The sequence below is a fragment of the Salmo trutta genome, chromosome 4 (assembly GCF_901001165.1).
Source record: "Salmo trutta chromosome 4, fSalTru1.1, whole genome shotgun sequence".
Taxonomy (NCBI): domain Eukaryota; kingdom Metazoa; phylum Chordata; class Actinopteri; order Salmoniformes; family Salmonidae; genus Salmo; species Salmo trutta.
The window spans coordinates 2705453-2729889 of NC_042960.1; the positions used below are offsets into that span (position 1 = coordinate 2705453).

At 43.4% G+C, this 24437-nt stretch overlaps 1 protein-coding gene across 1 annotated transcript; it reads left to right on the forward strand.

The window, feature by feature from the left end:
* Nucleotides 1-882: 882 nt before the first annotated feature.
* LOC115191578 (uncharacterized) lies at nucleotides 883-12359 on the forward strand. The gene is made up of 10 exons (XM_029749366.1): nucleotides 883-1022; nucleotides 4094-4202; nucleotides 4611-4772; nucleotides 5470-5742; nucleotides 7662-8058; nucleotides 10394-10495; nucleotides 10603-10764; nucleotides 10884-11026; nucleotides 11145-11245; nucleotides 11577-12359. Exons 1-10 carry the CDS (start codon nucleotides 883-885, stop codon nucleotides 11716-11718), a joined length of 1731 nt encoding a protein of 576 aa, XP_029605226.1. The 3' UTR covers nucleotides 11719-12359.
* The last annotated feature ends 12078 nt before the right edge of the window (nucleotides 12360-24437 follow it).

Here is a 24437-nt window from a genome sequence, read left to right on the forward strand (position 1 = left end):
GTGTTGTCAAGGCTACAATCATGATTCTCTTCTCTGTTCCTGATGTTGTGTTGTCAAGGCTACAATCATGATTCTCCACTCTGTTCCTGATGTTGTGTTGTCAAGGCTACAGCCATGATTCTCTTCCCTGTTCCTGATGTTGTGTTGTCATGGATACAGCCATGATTCTCCACTCTGTTCCTGATGTTGTGTTGTTAGGGCTACAGCCATGATTCTCTTCTCTGTTCCTGATGTTGTGTTGTCAAGGCTACAGCCATGAATCTCCACTCTGTTCCTGATGTTGTGTTGTCAAGGCTACAATCATGATTCTCCACTCTGTTCCTGATGTGATGTCATGGCTACTGCCAAAATTCACCTGATGCTTGTACAAACTCGAACCCAGTCACAGAGAAACACAGCAAGCAGAGGTAAGGGTAAATCCAGATATTTACTTAAAATATAGGCAGAAACAAGTTAACAGCACAAGAGTGCACTAAACAAAACATAAGACCTAAGCAAGGCTCCAGGCCAACAGAGGAACCTAAATAGCCAGGCAACCAGGTGAACAGAGAGGGCAATCAAACACAGGTGAAACCAATAAGAACAATCAGGGTAACCTGGAGACTAGAATCAAGGTATGGGTTCTCTCCAGTGGTAACCAAAAGAAACACACACAAAAGAAACAGAAACTGTGACATATGGGCAAGGACTAGGCTACTGTATGATGAGGGAGTTGTCATGGTAAACTGTTGGGAGGAGCTAAGATAACAAAGTGTGTTATTGGTTCATAATTACTACTCCCTAATCTCTCTCTTTCACTCTATCTCTCTTTCTCGTTCCCTCCCCCTCCTTCTCTCTCTTCTCTCCCTCCCTCCCTCCCTTGTCATCGACACCTCAGGCAGTATGAGTGACGATGTCACTGATTCTAAGAGAGTGTCCTTCTCCATCATGGACAGTAAGAGAGGAACCCAGCAGGACCCTTCATCATACATCCTGGTCCCAGATCAGCAGGAACATACATCCTGGTCCCCTTCAAGACCCAGGTGGGTGTTAGCCTGGTCTCAGATCAGCAGGAACATACATCCCGGTCCCATTCACAGACCCAGTTGGGTGTTAACCTGGTCCCAGATCAGCAGGAACGTACATCCTGGTCCCCTTCAGAGACCCAGGTGGGTGTTAGCCTGGTCCCAGATCTGTTAGTGCTGTCCTACTCTGACATTACGATCACGTCACATGCCAAATGCCTTCCCTGAAACTGGGAGCAGAATAACTGTTTTAACCCAAAGTTCTTTTTTTTTTACTTGTGTGGAATAAAAAAGTTTCACATCCAAACAAATCTTACACAATTAGTCTTTTGAGGTGTGTGTGTTTGCAGGATTTGGGCCTCTGATCATCACAACAAATGACAGACATTTTCTAACAGAGCATCAACACCCTGACAGCATCAGGAGGAGGAGATGTACCACAGCTGTGTCTGTCAGGACTACGTGTGTGTGTGTGTGTGTGTGTGTGTGTGTGTGTGTGTGTGTGTGTGTGTGTGTGTGTGTGTGTGTGTGTGTGTGTGTGTGTACAGGCAAAGTCATGAGCAAAAGTTACTTTCACAGAGCTGGTTAGTTAGCCAGTGGACTGAACATGTTCTTTCCCATAGAGTTCCAGTACTTGATCCCAGTGTGGTCTGACTCTCTGTGTGTGTTGTAATTCCCAGCTGGCCCTCACGGTGGCGCCACCCTCCTCTGAAATCTTTGTGTTCACTGATGCTCCTGCTAAAGACAACGCACTGAAGAGCACACACACACACAAACCAGTGGAGGCTGGTGGGAGGAGCTATAGGAGGACAGGCTCATTGTAATGGCTGGAATGGAATCAATGGAACGGTGTCAAACACATCAAATATATAGAAACCACATATTTAACTCCGTCCCATGAATTCCAATCCAGCCATTACAATGAGCCCGTCCTCCTATAGCTCCTCCCACCAATCTCCACTGACTGTCACCAGCCTCATAGAGAGCACCAAGTCTGTGGTTACTAGGGCTTTCACTACTGTTTATTTCTCTATCTTTCTTCTCTCTCACTTTTTGTCTCTATCTCTTTATCAATTCAACTCAATTACATTTTTCAATTCAAGGGGCTTTATTGGCATGGGAAACATATGTTAACATTGCCAAAGCAAGTTAGGTAGATAATATACAAAAGTGAAATAAACAATAAAAATGAACAGTAAACATTACACTCACAGAAGTTCCAAAATAATAAAGACATTCCAAATGTCATATTATGTCTATATACAGTGTTGTAATGATGTACAAATGGTTGAAGTACAAAAGAGAAAATAAATAAGCATAATATGGGTTGTATTTACAATGGTGTTTGTTCTTCACTAGTTGACCTCTCTCCTCTGACACTCTTCTCTCTCTATTTCTGTCTCTCTCTCTCTTTCTGTCTCTCTCTCCGACACTCTTCTCTCTCTCTCACTCTCTCTCTGACACTCTTCTCTCTCTCTCTGACACCCTTCTCTCTCTCTCTCTCTCTCTCTGACACCCTTCTCTCTCTCTCTCTCTCACTCTGACACTCTTCTCTCACCCTGTCTCTCTTTCTATCTCTCTTTCTCTCTCTCTCTCTCTGACATTTTTCTATCTCTCTCTCTGTCTCTCTTTCTGTCTCTCTCTTTCTCTCTTTCTCTCTCTGACACTCTTCTCTCTCTCTTTCTGTCTCTCTCTCTCTGACACCTCTCTCTCGCTCTCTCTCTCTCTGTCGCTCTCTCTCTGACACTCTTCTGTCTCTCTTTCTCTGACACTCTTCTGTCTCTCTTTCTGTCTCTCTGACACTCTTCTCTCTCTCTGTCTCTCTCTCGCTCTCTCTCTCTCTCTCTCTCTCACACACACACATTCTTCCCTCTCTCTCTCTGTTTCTCTTTCTGTCAATTCAATTCAAGGGCTTTATTGGCATGGGAAATATATGTTAACATTGCCAAAGCAAGTGAAGAAGATAATAAACAAAAGTGAAATGAACAATAACAATTAACAGTAAACATTACACTCACAGAAGTTCCCAAAAAATATAGACATTTAAAATGTCATATTATGTATATATACAGTGTTGTAACGATGTACAAATAGTGAAAGTACAAAAGGGAAAATAAATAAATATGGGTTGTATTTACAATGGTGTTTGTTCTTCACTGGTTGCCCTTTTCTTGTGGCAACATGTCACATATCTTGCTGTTGTGATGGCACACTATGGTATTTCACCCAGTAGATATGGGAGTTCATCAAAATTTGGTTTGTTTTTAAGTTCTTTGTGGATCTGTGTAATCTGATGGAAATTTGTGTCTCTAAATGGTCATACATTTGGCAGGAGGTTAGGAAGTGCAGCTCATTTTCCAAATCATTTTGTGGGCAGTGTGCATATAGCCTGTCTTCTCTTGAGAGCCAGGTCTGCCTACGGTGGCCTTTCTCAATAGCAAGGCTATGCTCACTGAGTCTGTACATAGTCAAAGCTTTCCTTAAGTTTGGGTCAGTCTTTCTCTCTCTCTCTGACATTATTCTCTCTCTGACACTCTTCTGTCTCTCTCTCTGACACTTGTCTGTCTCTCTCTCTGACACTCGTCTGTCTCTATCTCTCTCTGACACTCTTCTCTCTCTCTTTCTGTCTCTCTGTCTGACACTATTTTCTCTCTCTCTCTATGCATCTCAGTGTATCTTCTTTCCTTACTCCTATCCTTTCATTCCTTTTACTTTCCTTTACTTTCATACAGGATTATACAACCATACAGGATTATGGGAAGTCAGTCTGAACTCCATAGAGTCCTCCTCACTGAAGGTCCTAGGTCAGCATAGTGGAGAGTGGTGAGCCCTGATCCCTGGTCAACAGTAGATCATTATGTAATAGAGTTCCATTTCAGAAATTGTCCATTCTCCAAATGTTCCCTCCTCATCACAACATTAAGATATCTATCTATATTCTCCATGTAACAACTGTTTAATGGATCAGCTAAAGTGTGTATGTGTGTGTGTGTGTGTTTCAGGTCAGAGCTCTGTTCATTTTTCCTACCATTTCAAAGACGGCCGTCCTCTAACAGGTAACAATAAATCACAGAAGTACCCGTCTTCAGTACGGACTTTGTCATCTTCATCTTGGCCCTGATCGAAGCCTCTGGATCAGGGGCAGAAGTCAACGGATCTCTGAAGTTGCTAGGCGGCACTGGCGGCGGGGACTTCCTGGTTACTATGGCCAGAGTCCCACAGGGGAGTTTGTGATGCGTCTGAGGGGAGAGAGAAACGGCACCACCACCAAATCATCACCTAGCCTCTTCCAGAGACAGGCCTCCACTCAGATAAACACTTCCAGCATCTCTGTTACGGTCAGCTGGTTTCCTCTTGTAGAAATCTCTGGCTGGGTCTGAAAGTGCACACTTTTCCTCTGGACCAGGGCCTCTAGTGTTCTGGTGAAATGTAGTCCACTATATATAAGGAATAGGATTCCATTTTGGACACTGTATTATTGTTAAAAAGTGAAGTTCTTCTCTCCCCAGGCCCAGGCTAAAACTACTCTAGAACCTGGTTCTACCATCTCTGTCCCCTTCACTGTGATAATGGCCAACTGAACCGGAGGAACCTTTACCGTCCAAGACATCAACAACCTTCACTTCCTCCTTCCCCGCCGGCATCACCACGGTGTTCCTCATAGCGCCTGCCAGCACACTGTCGGGAACGGACGTCACCCTGAACATTGAGTACGCTGGAGCCACAGACTTGAACGATACAGACCAGCGTCTCTCTGTTGTCAACAAGGTAAGGATCATGTTCCAAAACTCTATAATGGGCTTCCTTTCCTCATATCGTCTCCGGTCACTGATTTCAAAGGACTTGATTGGTGTAAGATACCAGCTCTACTGATCAGAGATGGTGCCACCATTACCACCACTACTACCACTACCACCACTACTACCACTACTACCATTACTACCACTACTAACATTTCTACCACAACTACCACTACCACCTCTACCTCCACAACTACCACTACTACCACTACCACCGCTACCACCACAACCACCACTACCACCACCACTACCACCACTACTACCACCACTACCACAACCATCGCTACCACCACTACTACACCACTACTACCACCACAACTACTGCCACTACCACCACTACTACCACTACTACCACGACTACCACCACTACCACCACCACTACTACCATCACTACTACCACAACTACTACCACCACTACCACCACAACCACCACTGCTACCACTGCTACCACTACCACAACCACCACCACTACCACTACTACCACCACTACCAAAACAACCACCACTACTGCCACCACTACCACTACTGCCACCACTACCACCGCTACCACCACTACCACCACAACTACCACTGCGACCACTACCTCAGTTGTCTGACTAAGCTCTCCTGTGTCTCTGTCTCTGTCTCCGTCTCTCTCTGTCCCTGTGTATCCATTTCACCTCCAGGTGACAGATCCCCCCCACTCGTCCAACTGCCCGGCTGACTGCAGTGCCTCTAACTGGCAGCTTTCTGCCAACCTGACTCAACAGGACAGGCATCGTCTGTGTCACTCTATGCCAGGGCAACGAGACCCTGAACACTTCCCCAGGGCCGAGAACGTGACCCGGGTGTCTTGCAGCAACACCTGCTGTTCAAAAAAGGTGGAATTGGTGGCAGTGGACAGGGCAGGCAATGTGGATGTGTATCTGGGCTCAGTGAAGGACTCTGTTGGGGTGGTTGTGAGCTCTACAGCCCAGGGCCCCGTTTCCCAAAGCATCTTAAGGCTAAGTCCATCGTTTCAACCATAGGATCCTATTGTTCTCAGATGAACTTAGCCTTAATATGCTTTTGGGAAACCAGGCCCAGGTCTCTGTCACCAACACTACAGCTGTACCTGTAGTTAGTACTACGTCCACCCAGGTCTCTGTCCCCAACACTACAGCTGTACCTGTAGTTAGTACTACGTCCACCCAGGTCTCTGTCACCAACACTACAGTTGTACCTGTAGTTAGTACTACATCCACCCAGGTCTCTTTCACCAACACTACAGCTGTACCTGTAGTTAGTACTACATCCACCCAGGTCTCTGTCACCAACACTACAGCTGTACCTGTAGTTAGTACTACATCCACCCAGGTCTCTGTCACCAACACTACAGCTGTACCTGTAGTTAGTACTACATCCACCCAGGTCTCTGTCACCAACACTACAGCTGTACCTGTAGTTAGTACTACATCCACCCAGGTCTCTGTCACCAACACTACAGCTGTACCTGTAGTTAGTACTACATCCACCCAGGTCTCTGACACCAACACTATAGCTGTACCTGTAGTTAGTACTACATCCACCCAGGTCTCTGTCACCAACACTACAGCTGTACCTGTAGTTAGTACTACATCCACCCAGGTCTCTGTCACCAACACTACAGCTGTACCTGTAGTTAGTACTATATCCACCCAGGTCTCTGTCACCAACATTACAGCTGTACCTGTAGTTAGTACTACATCCACCCAGGTCTCTGTCACCAACACTACAGCTGTACCTGTAGTTAGTACTACATCCACCCAGGTCTCTGTCACCAACACTACAGCTGTACCTGTAGTTAGTACTATATCCACCCAGGTCTCTGTCACCAACACTACAGCTGTACCTGTAGTTAGTACTACATCCACCCAGGTCTCTGTCACCAACACTACAGCTGTACCTGTAGTTAGTACTACATCCACCCAGGTCTCTGTCACCAACACTACAGCTGTACCTGTAGTTAGTACTACATCCACCCAGGTCTCTGTCACCAACACTATAGCTGTACCTGTAGTTAGTACTACATCCACCCAGGTCTCTGTCACCAACACTACAGCTGTACCTGTAGTTAGTACTACATCCACCCAGGTCTCTGTCACCAACACTACAGCTGTACCTGTAGTTAGTACTACATCCTCCGGGAGGCCACGTTTGAATCTGTCCCTGTATCTAATCAGTGCAGAGAGAGTTGTCTCATTAGATGTAACCAGTATGTATATGTTATGTTGTACTAAAAGACAGGGTTTAGATATTATTTTTTGTCATAAAACAAGTGAAGGGTTTTTTATTCCTCTTTCTCTTAAAACTGTCTAACTGAATCTATGGAGATATTGTCAGAACTTCTGCTTTTTCATTCTGAGTAACTCTTCACAGACGGCATAGATAGAACAAAGACCCTTATACGGTCATTGGTGACCTGTCACACTTCGGGGAAGTTTCCCCTAGGTACAGATCTAGGATCAGGTTCCCCTCCCCCAATCCTAACCTTAACCATTTGTGGAGGAAATACAAAACTGACCTAAAATCAGCATCTAGAGGTAACTTCACCCTACACCACCAGTCACAGAGTGAGAGCCCTAATATGGTCTCCCTTTGAAGGCTGTGAGTGCTGTAAACTCAGTCAGGATATATGTAGTGTATATGTCAATTAACAGGATCCCAATTTGTTTTAGCACATCCACAATTGGGACCCTGTGAATTCACACGTACATCATATAGCATGATATAGAGTCATATCATGTAGTATATTATCAAACTAAGACTGGTGTGAGTCACGTGGTGGCCAGTGTTGTCTTAATGTCACACTGTGGTTGACTGAAAAATAGTGTAACAACCATAAGTCACACAGACACAGGACAGTGCAGGGAGAAGACGCAGGACAGTGCAGGGAGAAGACGCAGGACAGTGCAGGGAGAAGACACAGGACAGTGCAGGGAGAAGACGCAGGACAGTGCAGGGAGAAGACGCAGGACAGTGCAGGGAGAAGACGCAGGACAGTGCAGGGAGAAGACGCAGGACAGTGCAGGGAGAAGACACAGGACAGTGCAGGGAGAAGACACAGGACAGTGCAGGGAGAAGACACAGCTACAGACGTATATTAGAGTTGAGGTTAGAAGTAGAAGTTACTGTATTTGATCACAAGTGTTTAAAGATGTCAGAGGGAGTCTATGAAAACTCAGATGGATTTAAAGACGATGAGCCTGATGCAATGAAGAACACAGACATTTCAAGAGATGGAGTTGTTGCTTCAGGTAAGATTGCATGAACACACCCACACACACACACACACATTTTACACACTATATATTAAACAGGTGAGATTACCCTGTAGTGCTATATCTTTATTTTTCCCAATCCTGGATGATACAGTAAAACATATTACCAAAGATCTTTAATCATTTGTGATTCAGTACATGTTCAGTGGTGGAAGAGACCCTCAGGAGTTGTTGCAGTGTGTCTGGGGCTGCTGTGTTCTCCTAATACTCTTTGAAAGTCAGGCTTTGTTGTCAAGTTACATACTGTATAAGCACAGTATCAAATGCTTATATTTGACTGTTGTTCCCCTATATGGGTCCCAAAAGAGGGAAGTGAAGTGGATCTTTTCTGTCATTCAACCAGCTGTCACTCAAAATCTCCTCGACCAATCAGGTTCATTAAGAGAGATGGAGGCAGGTCGTCTAGCGTTTAAGATTGTTTGGCCAGTAGCCGAAACGTTGCTAATTGTCACGGCTGTCTGAAGGATCGGACCAAAATGCAGCGTGTTCGTAGTTCCACATATTTTATTTACCGTGAAATTAAATGCAATACACTAAATACTTGAATTTACAAAAAAAAAAAATCGTGACGCAGACAGGAAAACACACTACTCAAAAAATAATCACCCACAAACCCAGGAAGAAAAACCCCTACTTAAATATGATCTCCAATCAGAGGCAATGAGGACCAGCTGCCTCCAATTGGAGATCAACCCAAACAAAACCCCAACATAGAAAGGGAAAAACTAGAACTAAAACATAGAAATAGAAAAACACAAAACACCCCCTGTCACGCCCTGACCTACTCTACTATAGAAAATGACATCTTACAAGGGTCAGGACGTGACACTCATCAAATTCCCGAGCCGACTACGCGAAAAATCTGTCGATGTGCCCTTGAGCAATGCACTTAACCCTAATTGTTCCTGTAAGTCTCTCTGGATAAGAGCGTCTGCTAAATGACTAAAAGGTAAATGTAGATGAGAGCCCTGGTGGTTGCTGTTGTCATCTCATCCTCACTGGTTAAGACTACCCACCCTCAATATCCACTTGGAGCAGTTTGTAGTGTCACATCTATTGTAAGGACATTATAATGACCCATGTTTGTAGTCCTGGACCTCCTGAACATGTTGATGTATATTTGGGAGTAAACAGAGGGTCCAAATCAGCAGAAAGGTGAAAGGAAGGCGGAGTTCTGGAAAATCCCTGAATTATCTTGTGGCTGTTACATATGATATTTAATATATGTTAACAGCTTGTCTTTGTTCTCCACTTCCCCTCTATGATCTATATCTTCCTGGTATGATAGTGTCCTGTCCATCATCAAAAATAGCAAGTCCCATTCCCTGGACAGGAGGACTGTGTTGAGATATACTCTGGACAAGATGACCATGTAGAGACATGATATGATTTATATTGTGCTGCAGAAAATGGTTTAACAATAACCACTGTAACAATCTCTCACACGCACACATACAAATCAAATCAAAGTGTATTTGTCACGTGCGCTGAATACAACAGTGAAATGTTTACTTACAGGCTCTAACCAACAGTGCAAAAAAGGTATTAGGTGAACAATAGGTAAGTAAAGAAATAAAAAAGAGGGGTTGGAGGAGGGGCACACAATGGAAATAGTCCGGGTAGCCATTTGATTACCTGTTCAGGAGTCTTATGGCTTGGGGGTAAAAACTGTTGAGAAGCCTTTTTGTCCTAGACTTGGTACTTTGATACCGCTTGCCATGCGGTAGAAGAGAGAACAGTCTATGACCGCACACAAGTACACACACAATTACACACTCAAGTATGCAAACTTGTTCTATTTTTTGTATTAGAACAGCCATAGCTACCTGTGTCATTTTGTTGATACTTCCCTGGAGTTAACACCTACAACAGTCACACAGACAGAGACACAGATGACTTAGAGACAGAGATATCACTAGAAGCAGAGACTTAACATATAGAGGGCTGGAAGTTGACGTACGACGCCTCCTGGCGGCCATGTTGGAAGACCACCACATTAATTCTAGAAGCAGAGACTTAATGTATAGTAGACCTACATAGAAAGAAAGACCCAGGCATTGTTAAAGATGTCAAAGGTCATCTATGCTGAGCCAGACATGAACAAGAAGGTCAAGTTTGACAGAGGTGAGATGGAGGAGAGGATTGTGGATATCTACGTCAGTGCAGACACCCTGAGAGACGGTGAGACCAGCACCAAGAGAGAAGAGACAGCAGACACTGCTCCTAATTATGGACCAGGAGACCAGCACTCAGGTAACACACACACACACAGACACAAACAAAATGTGAAGTCTCTTGTACGTGTCCACAGAGCCTGATAGCTCAGAGAAGAGACCCTTCCTAGTTGCTGCAGTGTGTCTGGGGCTGCTGTGTGTTCTCCTACTGGCTGGGATCATAGGCCTGTCCATCTACTGTGAGTTTGTGTCCAAGTTCATTGCTTATCACCTTGTTATAAGAGGTGCTGGTTACTATGCTTATTTACCTGGTGTTTTACCTAGTTACTGTGTTTACACGTTGTAGATAACAGAGCCATTAAAGATTCTGAGGATAAACGGAACACCTTCTTCCAGAGTTTCTCCCTTTATAAAATCAACGCAACTGAAGAGAGAGACCAGCTACAGACCAGCTACAACAACCTGACTAAAGAGAGAGACCATATTCAGGCAAAGCTTTTGGTGATAGGTGAGATATAAACTGTGATAAATTAGAAGTAAAATACACAGTAATTATATATCAATGGGTTTATGAGTATAAAGATACTGGCTAAGTTTCTCAATGTGTTCACCTTTGCTCTTCAACAGAGCAGCATTGTCAGGAGGGATGGAGATACTTTGACTCCAGTTTGTACTTCCTCTCTACTGAGAAGAAAACCTGGGAGAAGAGCAGACAGGACTGTCTGGAGAGAGGAGCAGACCTGGTGATCATAAACAGCAGAGAGGAACAGGTGTGAGAGAGAGAGAGAGAGAGAGGAGCAAGTATAATTTTCATCAGTACACTACTATGTTTGCAGTATTTTAGAAATATATTAAGCATGACATCATCTTTATCTTTCTGAACAACAGACATTTCTCTTCAACCTCAACCTGAAAGCCTGGATTGGTCTGACGGACTCTGTTACTGAGGGGACCTGGAAGTGGGTGGACGGCACAACACTGACCACAGGGTGAGATATTTGACCATTTTACCCTGTGATATGGAGATTAAAAACAACAATGATATATTGCTTCTCGTCATTTTCATCAGAATGTGTGTTTCTACTCATGGATGTTATTCAATGAGAACTATAGATTTGTCACAGTAATCAAGTCATATTTTTAGATTAAAATGTCATTATATAAAAAATAAAAAATCTTAGTTAATGGCCCATTCTGTATAATGGTGTGCTCATCTTACAGAATTTGTCTTTAAAACTGTAAAAACATTGGACTATGTTTATAAATGAGGGTGATGTTTGTACCACAGTGTCTGACTGTCTGGTTCTCTGTGTTGTTTAGGTACTGGGGGGCAGGACAGCCTGATGATAGTGGGCAGGAGGACTGTGTTGAGATATACTATGGACAAGATGACCCTGTAAAGACATGGAATGATGACAAATGTGGCACAAATAACAACTGGATCTGTGAGAAAGTGGTGTAACAATCTCTCTCTCTCTCTCTCTCTCTCTCATTGTTATTATCATATTGATGGTTGGATACAGTACTGAATGGTTTAGTGGTGATTCCACCTGGTGGTTAAATTCAGAGATGAACACACCAAAGAGGAGAAAAAGTTGTATTACAGAGTTGCCTAAGGGCTCTTTTTCAATTAGACCTTATTCAATTCCTCCTCACATCCTCTCTCTTTGACTCCTTCTCCAAACACATTGGAGAATACAATCCTAGGGGAGGGACTATGGACCTTCTCCTCCAGTAGGGTTGAGAAGGAGGAGAGGAGGGAGGAGGAGAGGAGATAGGAGGAGAGAAATCTAGCAAAGACTAGTTGAGATAGAGCCTTAGTGTCAGAGAGAGCCATAGTGGAGGAAGAAGACATTTAAGAGAATGAGGAAGAGAGGAAAAATAATTGTTGTGTTTAGATTTAGAGGAGAGTATGTAGACATACTGTATTCTGGAAAATGATTCTTCATTAGTTTTATTAGAAACATGTCATGTGATTTGCCATAGGCTTGTGCTTAGTAAAAAAAAGTGTGTCCAATTATTAACCCATGCTTATCGCTTTAATAATAAGAATAACAAAGTCAAAGATTAATAAATAAAGGAACAATGTTCTTTAACAAGGTCTACCAGCTTCCTGATTGAATGAGATTGGATAATTAAAACAGTGTGACCTGGACACACACAGAGGTGTCATGACGTTGGCCTGTGGGTAAGGTTTATGACCCCCCCCCCCATAAATACCTTTCTCCCTTCCCCTCTCTGACCCTACTGAAGGACTTGAATAGCCTGTGTTAAATATAGAGAGTCTGGGAACATCAAACAAATGGGGAAAGGAACCATATTTTGGTAATAAAACCAGTTGGAAATATGCTTGATAACGTAATGAGTATAGGTCAGTTCAGTTGTCATCTGAGACATTATGACTGATGACAGGACGACATAAACTGTACCTGGGAAAGTATCCACCCTCTAGTTATCAGAGTCACATGGAATTGCTATGCAATTGAAATGTTTGATATTGAAATTGTTTGTTAGGAGATTAAATGTAATTTTAGCTTCCAAATGAGAGATTTGGGTTTTCATAAGGAAAGTGCCCTGCTTGATCAGTGGCCCACCCCTGTGAAGAGGAGGGGTTATAAACGATGAAACACATCCTTCCCCCCTCTCCACTATATAAGCCTTTGACGAAAAGATAACCAGGTTGTTCCAGCACGTGAGGTCTGCAGCCTCTACGTTAGAAGGACACACATGTCAACTAAACCATATCAAGGACAGAACTAAGCCAACCTCGGCGTGAGCTATGGTATGAACTGGTATGAACTTTGAGCTTATTCACTACAGAAGTGATACTTCCTAGCCGTTGAGTTAGCAGCGGCCGCTGTAGACGGGGGCTAGGAAAGGACGGACGACGGATCCAGTCTAACAGACGGACGAAGATACCACCACGTATCCAATTTACCACCAGAGACATTGTTCCGAGTACAGGAAGATCTGTTGGCCAACCCGGCCAGCATCTACGACCAATCTACCGAAGCGCAGCTCAGAGTAAATATTTATTGCATTTTCCTTTTCCAAATGGGCGGTAATTTAGAATGCATAAGATAATGTATTTACGATAGCATAGCTGCTGTTTGTGGTTCCTAAGTCTTCCCGCTCTTTCATTCAAGCCCAACCCCCCTTTCCTTTGTGTAACCAGGTTCCGTCCACCGGGACGTTTTCTGTATGACATCATTTGTATTCTGTGTGATTAATTTAGGTATTTTGTAAATAAATAATTAAACCCAATTTTGTATTGTGAAGATAACCAAGAATTTACAACTTTCATTATGAGACTGAAAATAAGACAAGGGTTAATATTGACTGCTATCGATGTAAAATATTACTAAGTATTTTAAGAGATTATTCGGAAGATAACGGCTCTATAAACGTTCTTCCGTGGTGCCCCGACTTTCTAGTTAATTACATTTACATGATTAGCTTAATCAGGTAATATTAATTACAGAGAAATCATTTTATAAGTTAGCATGTCATATCACTTAATCCGGCATAGCCGAAGACACGACAGAGGGCAGAACAGTTATGAGGAAACACACACACACCCAAAAAAAATATGCTAATGAAAGGTGATAATGACACAAACTTCACTGTTGGGACAACGTCTAGGTTACCAATAGCAACACCAAGCACCAGTGGACCTGCCTGCTACATACCCACACACTCATCATGGGGTCTATCTGCTGTTGTGTCTCTTCCTGGAGGTTGCTGTCTGCTCAAACCACTGGTTAAGGTATGAAGTCCTCCCTACATCTATAACACTGTAAGTTCTCAGACACAACAGACTGTTAAACTAAAGCAGCTGTTTAACAGGATATACAACATAATATACTGTCTGTTGTACTGTGTGCATATCTATAAAGTGCATTTAGAATTAGCCTTTATATGGAGCAGTCTGAGGAGATTTTTGCTAATGTGGACAGGAAGAGCTGTGGACAGGATACAGTGAACAGGACCATAGATAAACAACCTGAATCTCAGAACACTGGTAAGTACACCATAGTCATAGAGACACACATATGGAAGTGTAAACCAATAGTTATTATTCTTCCAATTGTCACACAAACAATTTGGCTTCTGTTAATGTGATGAGGTTGGCTGATGCCCCATGCCCCAAGGCTTCAAAATTCATCTGAGTAAAATAAACTGGAACAAACAGATGATTAATATTGAAAAACAGAATACAATGTGTCTTCCAAATGAAGGTACCTTACTTCACAAGGGAAAGCTTTTGAAATGACATATTTTCGGAAATTGACACATAAAACGCTAAATACTACATCTCCTAAATGAAAGGTTGTTCCTTTAAGACTAGAGGTTAAATGTTCTGAAATGTTCGAGGCTCTAATTCAGGATGTATAGTAACTGCAGAAACATCCATTTTCATGTTCATAAAGTCCTATGTAACTCGCCATTGTGTATTTCCAAACTGCTCTCAAAGCATTTCGTATTATTCTGTACATCAATCCGTGACACTCCATTTTATATGATTTGTTACCTTTCATATGGTATGTATCAATTTGTGGATGCCCATCATCCATTTTGAATGATGTGTTACGAATTACAATGTGTATGATGTGTTACGGATTACAATGTGTATGATATGTTACGATTTGCAATTTGTATGATATGTTACGAATTTTTTCAAAACGTACAATGTGCTATGAATTTGCTAAACATATGATATGTTCTGAATTCTACTAACATTAACTGGCTGGCTAACGTTAGCAAGGCTAAGGGTTAACTGTAACTGGCCGCTATATTTCCTGTTGATGTGAGACAGGAAGAGAGGTGGTGTGAGATCTGATCACTTTAAAAGTACATCTATTCATCCCCCATTTACATATGATATAAAATAGATTCTTAATACTCTGGGATCATATGGGGCAAATTCTATCTTCTGATTAAGTCAGATGTGCACTTAGTCATTCATTGATGTCAATGGGAGTGTAACAACAGTTGTCATGGAGAGAAGACCAAGGCGCAGCAGGTATGTGAATACTCATATTTAATTTCAAATAAGGAGTAAAGCATCCACTTAACAAAAACATTAAAGGTGACAACAGCAACAGTTCTGCAGGCTATGAAACGCAGTGCAAAAACAACCACCCACAACCCCAAAGAAAAACACACACACCTATATAGGACTTCCAATCAAAGGCAACTCAACACACCTGCCTTCAATTGGAAGTCCCAAATCAACAATCAAACATTCACATACACAAAAACTGTCACGTCCTGACCCCAACACTAAAACAATAGCTCCATCTGCTGGTCAGGACGTGACAGTACCCCCCCCTCAAGGTGCAGACCCCGGAATGCACCTACCAACAAAAACCCCCAACACAAAACCCATAAACAATAACCCTAAAACAATAAGGGAGGGAAGGGAGGGTGGCTGCCGTCACCGACGGCACTGTGCTACACCCTCCCTCCCCAACCCACCTATCCTGGAGGTGGCTCAGGTGCAGGGCGTGGACCTTGTTCCACCTTCGGCGTAGCCCACTTCGGTGGCGCTGCTAGCTGCGCCGGGCAGATGGGCCACTTGGGCTGACCCTGGCAGACGGACCACTCGTGCTGGGCCGGAGGACAGGAGGGCCACTCGGGCTGGGCCGGAGGGCAGGAGGGCCACTCGGGCTGGGCCGGAGGGCAGGAGGGCCACTCGGGCTGGGCCGGAGGGCAGGAGGGCCACTCGGGCTGGACCGGAGGGCAGGAGGGCCACTCGGGCTGGACCGGAGGGCAGGAGGGCCACTCGGGCTGGACCGGAGGGCAGGAGGGCCACTCGGGCTGGACCGGAGGGCAGGAGGGCCACTCTGGCAGATCCTGACAGGCCGGGCACCCTGGCAGATCAGGGCAGGCGGGCACCTCTGGCAGACCCGGGCAGTCTGGCCACTCTGGCAGAACAGGGCAGTCTGGCAGAACAGGGCAGTCTGGCCACTCTGGCAGAACAGGGCAGTCTGGCCACTCTGGCAGAACAGGGCAGTCTGGCCACTCTGGCAGAACAGGGCAGTCTGGCCACTCTGGCAGAACAGGGCAGTCTGGCCACTCCGGCAGAACAGGGCAGTCTGGCCACTCTGGCAGAACAGGGCAGTCTGGCCACTCCGGCAGAACAGGGCAGTCTGGCCACTCCGGCAGAACAGGGCAGTCTGGCCACTCCGGGAGAACAGGGCAGTCTGGCCACTCCGGCAGAACAGGGCAGTCTGGCCACTCCGGCAGTTCAGGGCAGTCTGGCCACTCTGGCAGTTCAGGGCAGTCTGGTGACTGTTGACTGGCGGGCAGCTCTGGTGACTGTTGACTGGCGGGCAGCTCTGGTGACTCACGACTGGTGAGGCTGGGCTGACGCACCAGACTCCTGATGCGTGGGGCTGGTACCGGGCGGACTGGGCTGTGCGTCCGTATCGGCGAGATGGTGCGTACCTCAGCGTAACATGGCACCCTCCACCTCATACGCACCTCCCTGTAGTCACGGGTAGCTGGCTTACGGCTCTTCCCTGGCCTGGCCAAACTACCCGTGTGCCCCCCCAAAAAAAATCTTGGGGCTGCCTCTCGGGTTCCCTTAGCTCCCTTAACTTGTCCTCCCAGAATTGTCTCTCGTCTTGCCAGGTCCATTCCTCCTTTTTTCTCTCCTGTGGCTTCCTCCTCTTCTGCTGCTTGGTCCTGGTTTGGTGGGTGGTTCTGTAACAACAGTTGTCATGGAGAGAAGACCAAGGCGCAGCAGGTATGTGAATACTCATATTTAATTTCAAATAAGGAGTAAAGCATCTACTTAACAAAAACAATAAAGGTGACAACAGCAACAGTTCTGCAGGCTATGAAACGCAGTGCAAAAACAACCACCCACAACCCCAAAGAAAAACACACACACCTATATAGGACTTCCAATCAAAGGCAACTCAACACACCTGCCTTCAATTGGAAGTCCCAAATCAACAATCAAACATTCACATACACAAAAACTGTCACGTCCTGACCCCAACACTAAAACAATAGCTCCATCTGCTGGTCAGGACGTGACAGGGAGACTAAGTGAAAACTTGAATTAACGGGAAACTTCAGGATTTAAGCAATGATGCCCTTTACCTACTTCCCCAGAGTCAGATGAGCTTTGGATGCCATTTTTGTGACTGTATCCAGTATGAAGGAAGTTAGAGGTAGTTTCGTTAGCCAATGCTAACTAGAGTATGACTGGAGGTGAATGGGCTTTTATATAATTGTAATGCGGGGTTAGTAATTATAATAATAATTGTTTTGAAATTAAGGATGCATTATGAAAGGAAAATGACATGCGCAAGAGACGGTGGAATATATTTTTATTTATCCCAATTTTCTTTAACTAATTTTGGTCTTTAATGCAGGGTCAACAGACAAGTTCGTTACTTTTTTCTCTTTTTTTTACTGAAATTGCAAGCAACTTTCTATGGCTTGTTTAAAAAATAACAATATTTTGGAGATGATTTTGTTTCAAATAACCGAAAGTGAACGATTGTAATCTGAATAAAGGGAAAAAGGCCATTCTTGAACATGAGATGAGACATTCTTGCTAATTTGTAAATAAAGCCAGTTGGTTATTTATAATTATTTATTTATGTTTTTGGAGGGAGAGAAACCAAAAGCCTACTGTGCCTATTTTTTGAAAATCGTCAGTCCACATGTCAAATGTAATTCCCAATTGTATTAACCCAAGTTCTCTCTTAAAGACCTGGTAATCTTTTACCTCAATGGCCGTCAATATTTAATCGTCACCTTATTTAGTCTCATCTGAAAGTTGTAAATTCTTGGATATCTTCACGAACCCTGGCTAACAAGTTGAATCAGCAATACAAAATTTGGTTTAATTATTTATTTACTAAATACTTAAATAATCACACAGAATTACATCTACACAGAATGGATCATACATTGATTACAAATGATGTCATAAAGGAAAACGTCCCTAGCGGACGGAACAGATATGACGGCTGGTTACAGAAAGAAAGCGGGTTGGGTTTGAGTGAAAAAGCAGGAAGACTGAGGAGCAAAAAGGTTTTGTGTCTCTATCGGGCCGTAGGCAGTTATGCTATGAAAAAGGAAAATGCAATAAATATTTACTTTGAGCTGCGCTTCGGTAGATTGGTCGTAGATAGTAGGCCGGGTTGCCCAGCAGGGATCTCTTGTCCTTTGAAGAATGTCTCTGGTGGTAAACTGGATACTTGGTAGTACCGTCGTCGTGTGGTAGAATAGATACTCTGTCAGTCCTCTCCTAGCCCACGTCTACAGTTGCTGCGCTAACGCAACGGCTCTTCATGCTGAGGTTGGCTTAGTTCTGTAGGTGGTCTTTGTCCTTTCAACATGGGGATGGTAAGTCCTCACGTCCTTGGAACAGGAAGTTATATTTTCATCAACAGGTTTATAATAGTGGCGAAAGAAGGGCGTTTTTCATAGTTTACAACCCATGTCTGTTCACTTGGGCGGGGCCTCAGTGAGTAGAGTGGTGTTCTTATGACAATCGTTCTCTCATTAAGAAGCTAAAAATTACATTTAATCTTTTCACAAATAGATTCATATTTAAACATTTAAATTGCACAACAATTCCATGTCAATCTGATAACTAGAATGTGTCAACTTTCCAAGATACAGTTTATGTCGTCCTATCATCAGTATTAATATCTCAGACGCAAACTGATCTGACATCATATTCATTAAGTACCAACGCATATTTTCAACTGGTTGGATTACCGAAATATGGTTCAGTTTTCCACCTTTTGATGTTACCAGACTCTCCACGTTAACAAAGGGATTTTCAATAGTCACATCGACAGAGTAGGGAGAGGAAAAAGGGGAAAGTTATTTATGGGGGTAATAAACCTCCCCCAACAGGCCAACGTCATGACACCAGTCGTGATGGATCGGCGGGGCTCTGTGTCGACAAAGGGTCCAGGCCAATTGGCAAAAGAGGTATTGTAGCCCAATAATTAGTTGATATACCTCGTTGGCTAGCCGGGAGATGGGCCTAGCTCAAGCCTAGCTTGAGGCTAACTAGTGCTTGCTTTGGGACAGAGGCGTTAGCCACAATAGCCACTCAGTTGCAGCTATCTAGCTGTGATGATCAGGTGTAAAGGTCCAGAGCTTGCAACAGGAATCCGATGATGTAGTAGAGAAAAAGCAATCCAATATGCTCAGGGTTGATATCGCACTGTGCAAACTGGCAGGTATTATCCGAGCTAAACCGGCTGGTGTCCGAGCTAAAGGTGAAGCCCACTAGTAGTGGCAAGCAAAGACTAATAGCTATTAGCTAGTTAGCAGGCTAGCTGCTGATGGAGGTTCCAGTTATAAGGTAAAAAGTGGCAGATCCATACCCCATTGGGAGAGGCAGACTGCAGGGAAGTATATTTAATTCTTAAATGAAAAGTGAGATTAAAATATATACGAAAAATAGCAACAAAAAAAACGCAAAAAGAACAGAATATTTACACGGGACAAGACAAACACACGTCCGACCGCTACTCCATCTTGGATACAAGTATGAAACGCCCTTACGTTGATGACTTTTTGCAAATCCTATCAGTTTCCCATGTTGATTCAACGTCATCACATAGATTTTTTTTGTTTACGTTCACTTGGAAACAGCGTTGATTCAACCAGATTTTGCCGTGGAAAACTATTGCAAAATGTAGTTCAGAAAGGAAACACCACACAGAAATATGTTTAACCATTTATTAAAGAAGTCTTGACGATATGAATGAATAGTTGATCTGATGTGTCTCCACCCGGTCCCTCCCTGTTCTCTGTCTGTGGCCCACAGATGGTGGCAGGATGCTTCATGGCTCCATCTACCAATAAGAAGGTGACTTGGGATGCATCCAAAATGGCACCCTATTCTCTATATAATGCACTACAGAGGGAAATAGGGTTCCATTTTTCTACTAGAAATGTAAGCACACACACACACACACACACTCAAACACAAGTCATATTTTAATAAATCAACTAAGCTGATGCTGTGTTGTTTGAGTCGAGTGTATGTGTTTGTGTGTGCTGCTACTCGCTGTTTATTATCTATGCATACTCACTTTACCCTACATACATGTACAAATTACCTTGACTAACCTGTACCACCGCACATTGACTCTGTTCCGGTACCCACAGTATATTGTGTGTGTGTGTGCATGTGTTCCCTCAGTACATTCCTGCCTTCTGTTTCTGTCTAACACAGTTTTAGGTATCTAATCACATTCAATCAGGAAACAGGTAGACTTCAGAGGACATGGTTCCTTTATTATCAGCTGGGCATTTGATCTTCTTATTATTACAGAGATTTATGCTTAGAATTGATCATGAAAAAAAAAATCATAAGACTACATGGCAAATAACATGTCAGGTTGCTGAAAAAACTGAATACAAGCATTTTATAGAGTACAATATGTTTACATACAAACCGTCCTCTGAATCTTAATATAACTGTACTTTTTTTCTCTTTATGTTCTCTCTCTCTGTCTCACTCTGACACTAAGTCCTAGATTCAATCCATAGAGCAGAAGATCTGCGCTATAACGCTATTGAAATGTGAAGTTAATTTTCAATTAAGCTGACATATGCAGAGTTTACAGTGAATGCAGTCTCTGCAAAGGCAGGAAGATTGCCTTTTAATTGCACTACAGCTCTGATCTTCAGCGTTATGGACTGAATCTAGTACCTACAGCGTGTGTGTGTGTGTGTGTGTGTGTGTGTGTGTGTGTGTGTGTGTGAGAGAGAGAATGAAGGAGGAAGTTGTGTGCACTGTAGGCTACTGTATGTGTTACAGTATGTTGTCATGGTGATGTTAAACCGTTTCTCAGAAATCCAGTTGAGTTTGCTGCCACATGACAAGTCATTCCATGCCTTCAGAGGATGCTGATCTTGTTGTATCTCATCACAGTCCTCCTCCCCAGTAGGACCTGCATTATCAGGCTGTGGGTCATACCAGTACCTACAGGGTTTAAAACAGTCAGACATCACGGTTAATACCAGTACCTACAGGGTTAAAACAGTCAGATATCATGTTTAATACCAGTACCTACAGGGTTAAAAACAGTCAGATATCATGGTTAATACCAGTACCTACAGGGTTAAAAACAGTCAGACATCATGGTTAATACCAGTACCTACAGGGTTAACAACAGTCAGATATCATGGTTAATACCAGTACCTACAGGTTTAAAAACAGTTAGATATCATGGATAAATACCAGTACCTACAGGGTTAAATATAGTCAGATATCATGGTTAATACCAGTACCTACAGGGTTAAACAACGTCAGACATCACAGTTAAAACATCACAAACATCAGTAATATACTTACAGTTGAAGTCGAAAGTTTACATACACATTAGCCAAATACATTCAAACTCAGTTTTTCACAATTCCAGACATTTAATCCTAGTAACAATTCCCTGTTTTAGGTCAGTTAGGATCACCACTTTATTTTAAGAATGTGAAATGTCAGAATAATAGTAGAGAGAATGATTTATTTAATATTTTATTTCTTTCATCACATTCCCAGTGACTCAGAAGTGTACATTCACTAATACAATCAGTATTTGGTTACATTGCCTTTAAACTGTTTCACTTGGGTCAAACGTTTCAGGTAGCCTTCACATGCTTCCCACAATAAGTTGGGTGAATTTTGGCCTATTCCTCCTGACAGAGCTGGTATAACTGAGTCAGGTTTGTAGGCCTTCTTGCTTGCACGCGCGTATTCAGTTCTGCCCACAAACGTTCTATGGGATTGAGGTCAGGTCTTTGTGATGGCCACTACAATACCTTGACTTTGTTGTCCTTAAGCCATTTTGCCAAAACTTTGGAAGTATGCTTGGGGTCATTGTCCTTTTGGAAGACCCATTTGTGACAAAGCTTTAACTTCCAGACTGATGTCTTGAGATGTTGCTTCAATATATCCACATAATTTTCTTTCCTCGTGATGCCATCTATTTTGTGAAGTGCGCCAGTCCCTCCTGTAGCAAAGCACCCCCACAACATGATGCTGCCACCCCCGTGCTTCACGGTTGGGATGGTGTTCTTCGACTTGCAAGCCTCCCCCTTTTCCTCCAAACATAACAATGGTCATTATGGCCAAACAGTTCTTATTTTGTTTCATCAGACCAGAGGACATTTTTCCAAAAAGTAAGATCTTGTCCCCATGTGCAGTTGCAAACCGTAGTCTGGCATTTTTATGGCGGTTTTGAAGCAGTGGCTTCTTCCTTGCTGAGCGGCCTTTCAGGTTATGTTGATATAGGACTCGTACCTGATATAGATACTTTTGTACCTGTTTCCTCCAGCATTTTCACAAGGTCCTTTGCTGTTGTTCTGGGATTGATTTGCACTTTCTTGAATTACCCCGCTTAGTGAATATTTCATTTTTTACCCTAGCACTACACAGCTGATTCAAATAACCAACTCATCATCAAGCTTTGATGATTTGAATCAGCTGTGTAGTGCTAGGGTAAAAAACTAAACGTTCACCCAGGGGTGTGGTGGGCAACAGGACCGAGTGTCTATGTGTCCGAAGCTGACTGTTTTTGGCCCTGTCGTAGGTGGGGATTTGTGGAACAGAAACATGTCCCGGCTGGTTATACAGTAACATGTCCTGGCTGGTTATACAGTAACATGTCCTGACTGGTTATACAGTAACATGTCCTGGCTGGTTATACAGTAACATGTCCTGGCTGGTTATACAGTAACATGTCCTGGCTGGTTATACAGTAACATGTCCTGGCTGGTTAAACAGTAACATGTCCTGACTGGTTGTACAGTAACATGTCCTGGCTGGTTGTACAGTAACATGTCCTGACTGGTTGTACAGTAACATGTCCTGACTGGTTGTACAGTAACATGTCCTGACTGGTTGTACAGTAACATGTCCTGACTGGTTGTACAGTAACATGTCCTGGCTGGTTATACAGTAACATGTCCTGACTGGTTAAACAGTAACATGTCCCGGCTGGTTATACAGTAACACGTCCTGGCTGGTTATACAGTAACATGTCCTGGCTGGTTATACAGTAACATGTCCTGGCTGGTTATACAGTAACACGTCCTGGCTGGTTATACAGTAACATGTCCTGGCTGGTTATACAGTAACACGTCCTGGCTGGTTATACAGTAACATGTCCTGGCTGGTTATACCGTAACATGTCCTGGCTGGTTATACAGTAACATGTCCTGACTGGTTGTACAGTAACATGTCCTTGCTGGTTATACAGTAACATGTCCTGACTGGTTATACAGTAACATGTCCTGGCTGGTTATACAGTAACATGTCCTGACTGGTTGTACAGTAACATGTCCTGGCTGGTTATACAGTAACACGTCCTGGCTGGTTATAGTTGGGACACTTTCTTCTTCTTTTCACCTTGTTATCTGATTCCTGAGTTACTTCCTGGTCTACTGGAGGACGTTCCACCCACATACTGTGAAGCAACACAACCATAGACACATACACATGCATACACACCATCTTATATGATCTCTTTCTACTCTATATCACTGATTCACATATTGGATGTATCTTAATAATGTTTCTTGATGCTTTAAAAAATAACGAATAACCAAAACTGGGCTTAAAAACTATTTGAAATACGTCAAATATTTTGAGTGTTTGAGAGTATTATATTGGTTCAATTAAGCCAAGCAAGCTCAACCAAGCACAGCTAAAGTATGTGGGTTGTATTCATTGGGCACAAAATGGAAGAAAGGAAACTGAAACAGGGAAGGATGAGCTGTACCTGTCCAAAAAGAAAAATGTGTTTTAATTTGCTGTTGTAAAATTTTTTACTATGGTGTGCACCTAAAGAACACGTGGTCCAGGTCTGCTAAAAACCACCAACCACTGACGGACAGACAGACAGACAGACAGACAGACAGACAGACAGACAGACAGACAGACAGACAGACAGACAGACAGACAGACAGACAGACAGACAGACAGACAGACAGACAGACAGACAGACAGACAGACAGACAGACAGACAGACAGGAAGCTGTTATGAAAGGAAGTTAGTGGTAGGGCTAAATAGCAACGCATGCTGAAATCAACTGAAATTACAATACAATAGGTGCTCAAGCAATAACTTCCCTAAACTCTGTGTCCCAAATGGAACCCTATTTCTTACATAGTGATGGACCTGGTCAAAA

Excerpts from the sequence above, each read along its gene's own strand:
- LOC115191578 (XM_029749366.1), top strand. The coding sequence starts at position 883 with ATGAGTGACGATGTCACTGATTCTAAGAGAGTGTCCTTCTCCATCATG. Across the intron at positions 4,203-4,610 it reads CTGGCGGCGGGGACTTCCTG|ACATCAACAACCTTCACTTC; the intron begins GTTACTATGGCC and ends TTACCGTCCAAG. Across the intron at positions 8,059-10,393 it reads AGATGGAGTTGTTGCTTCAG|AGCCTGATAGCTCAGAGAAG; the intron begins GTAAGATTGCAT and ends ACGTGTCCACAG.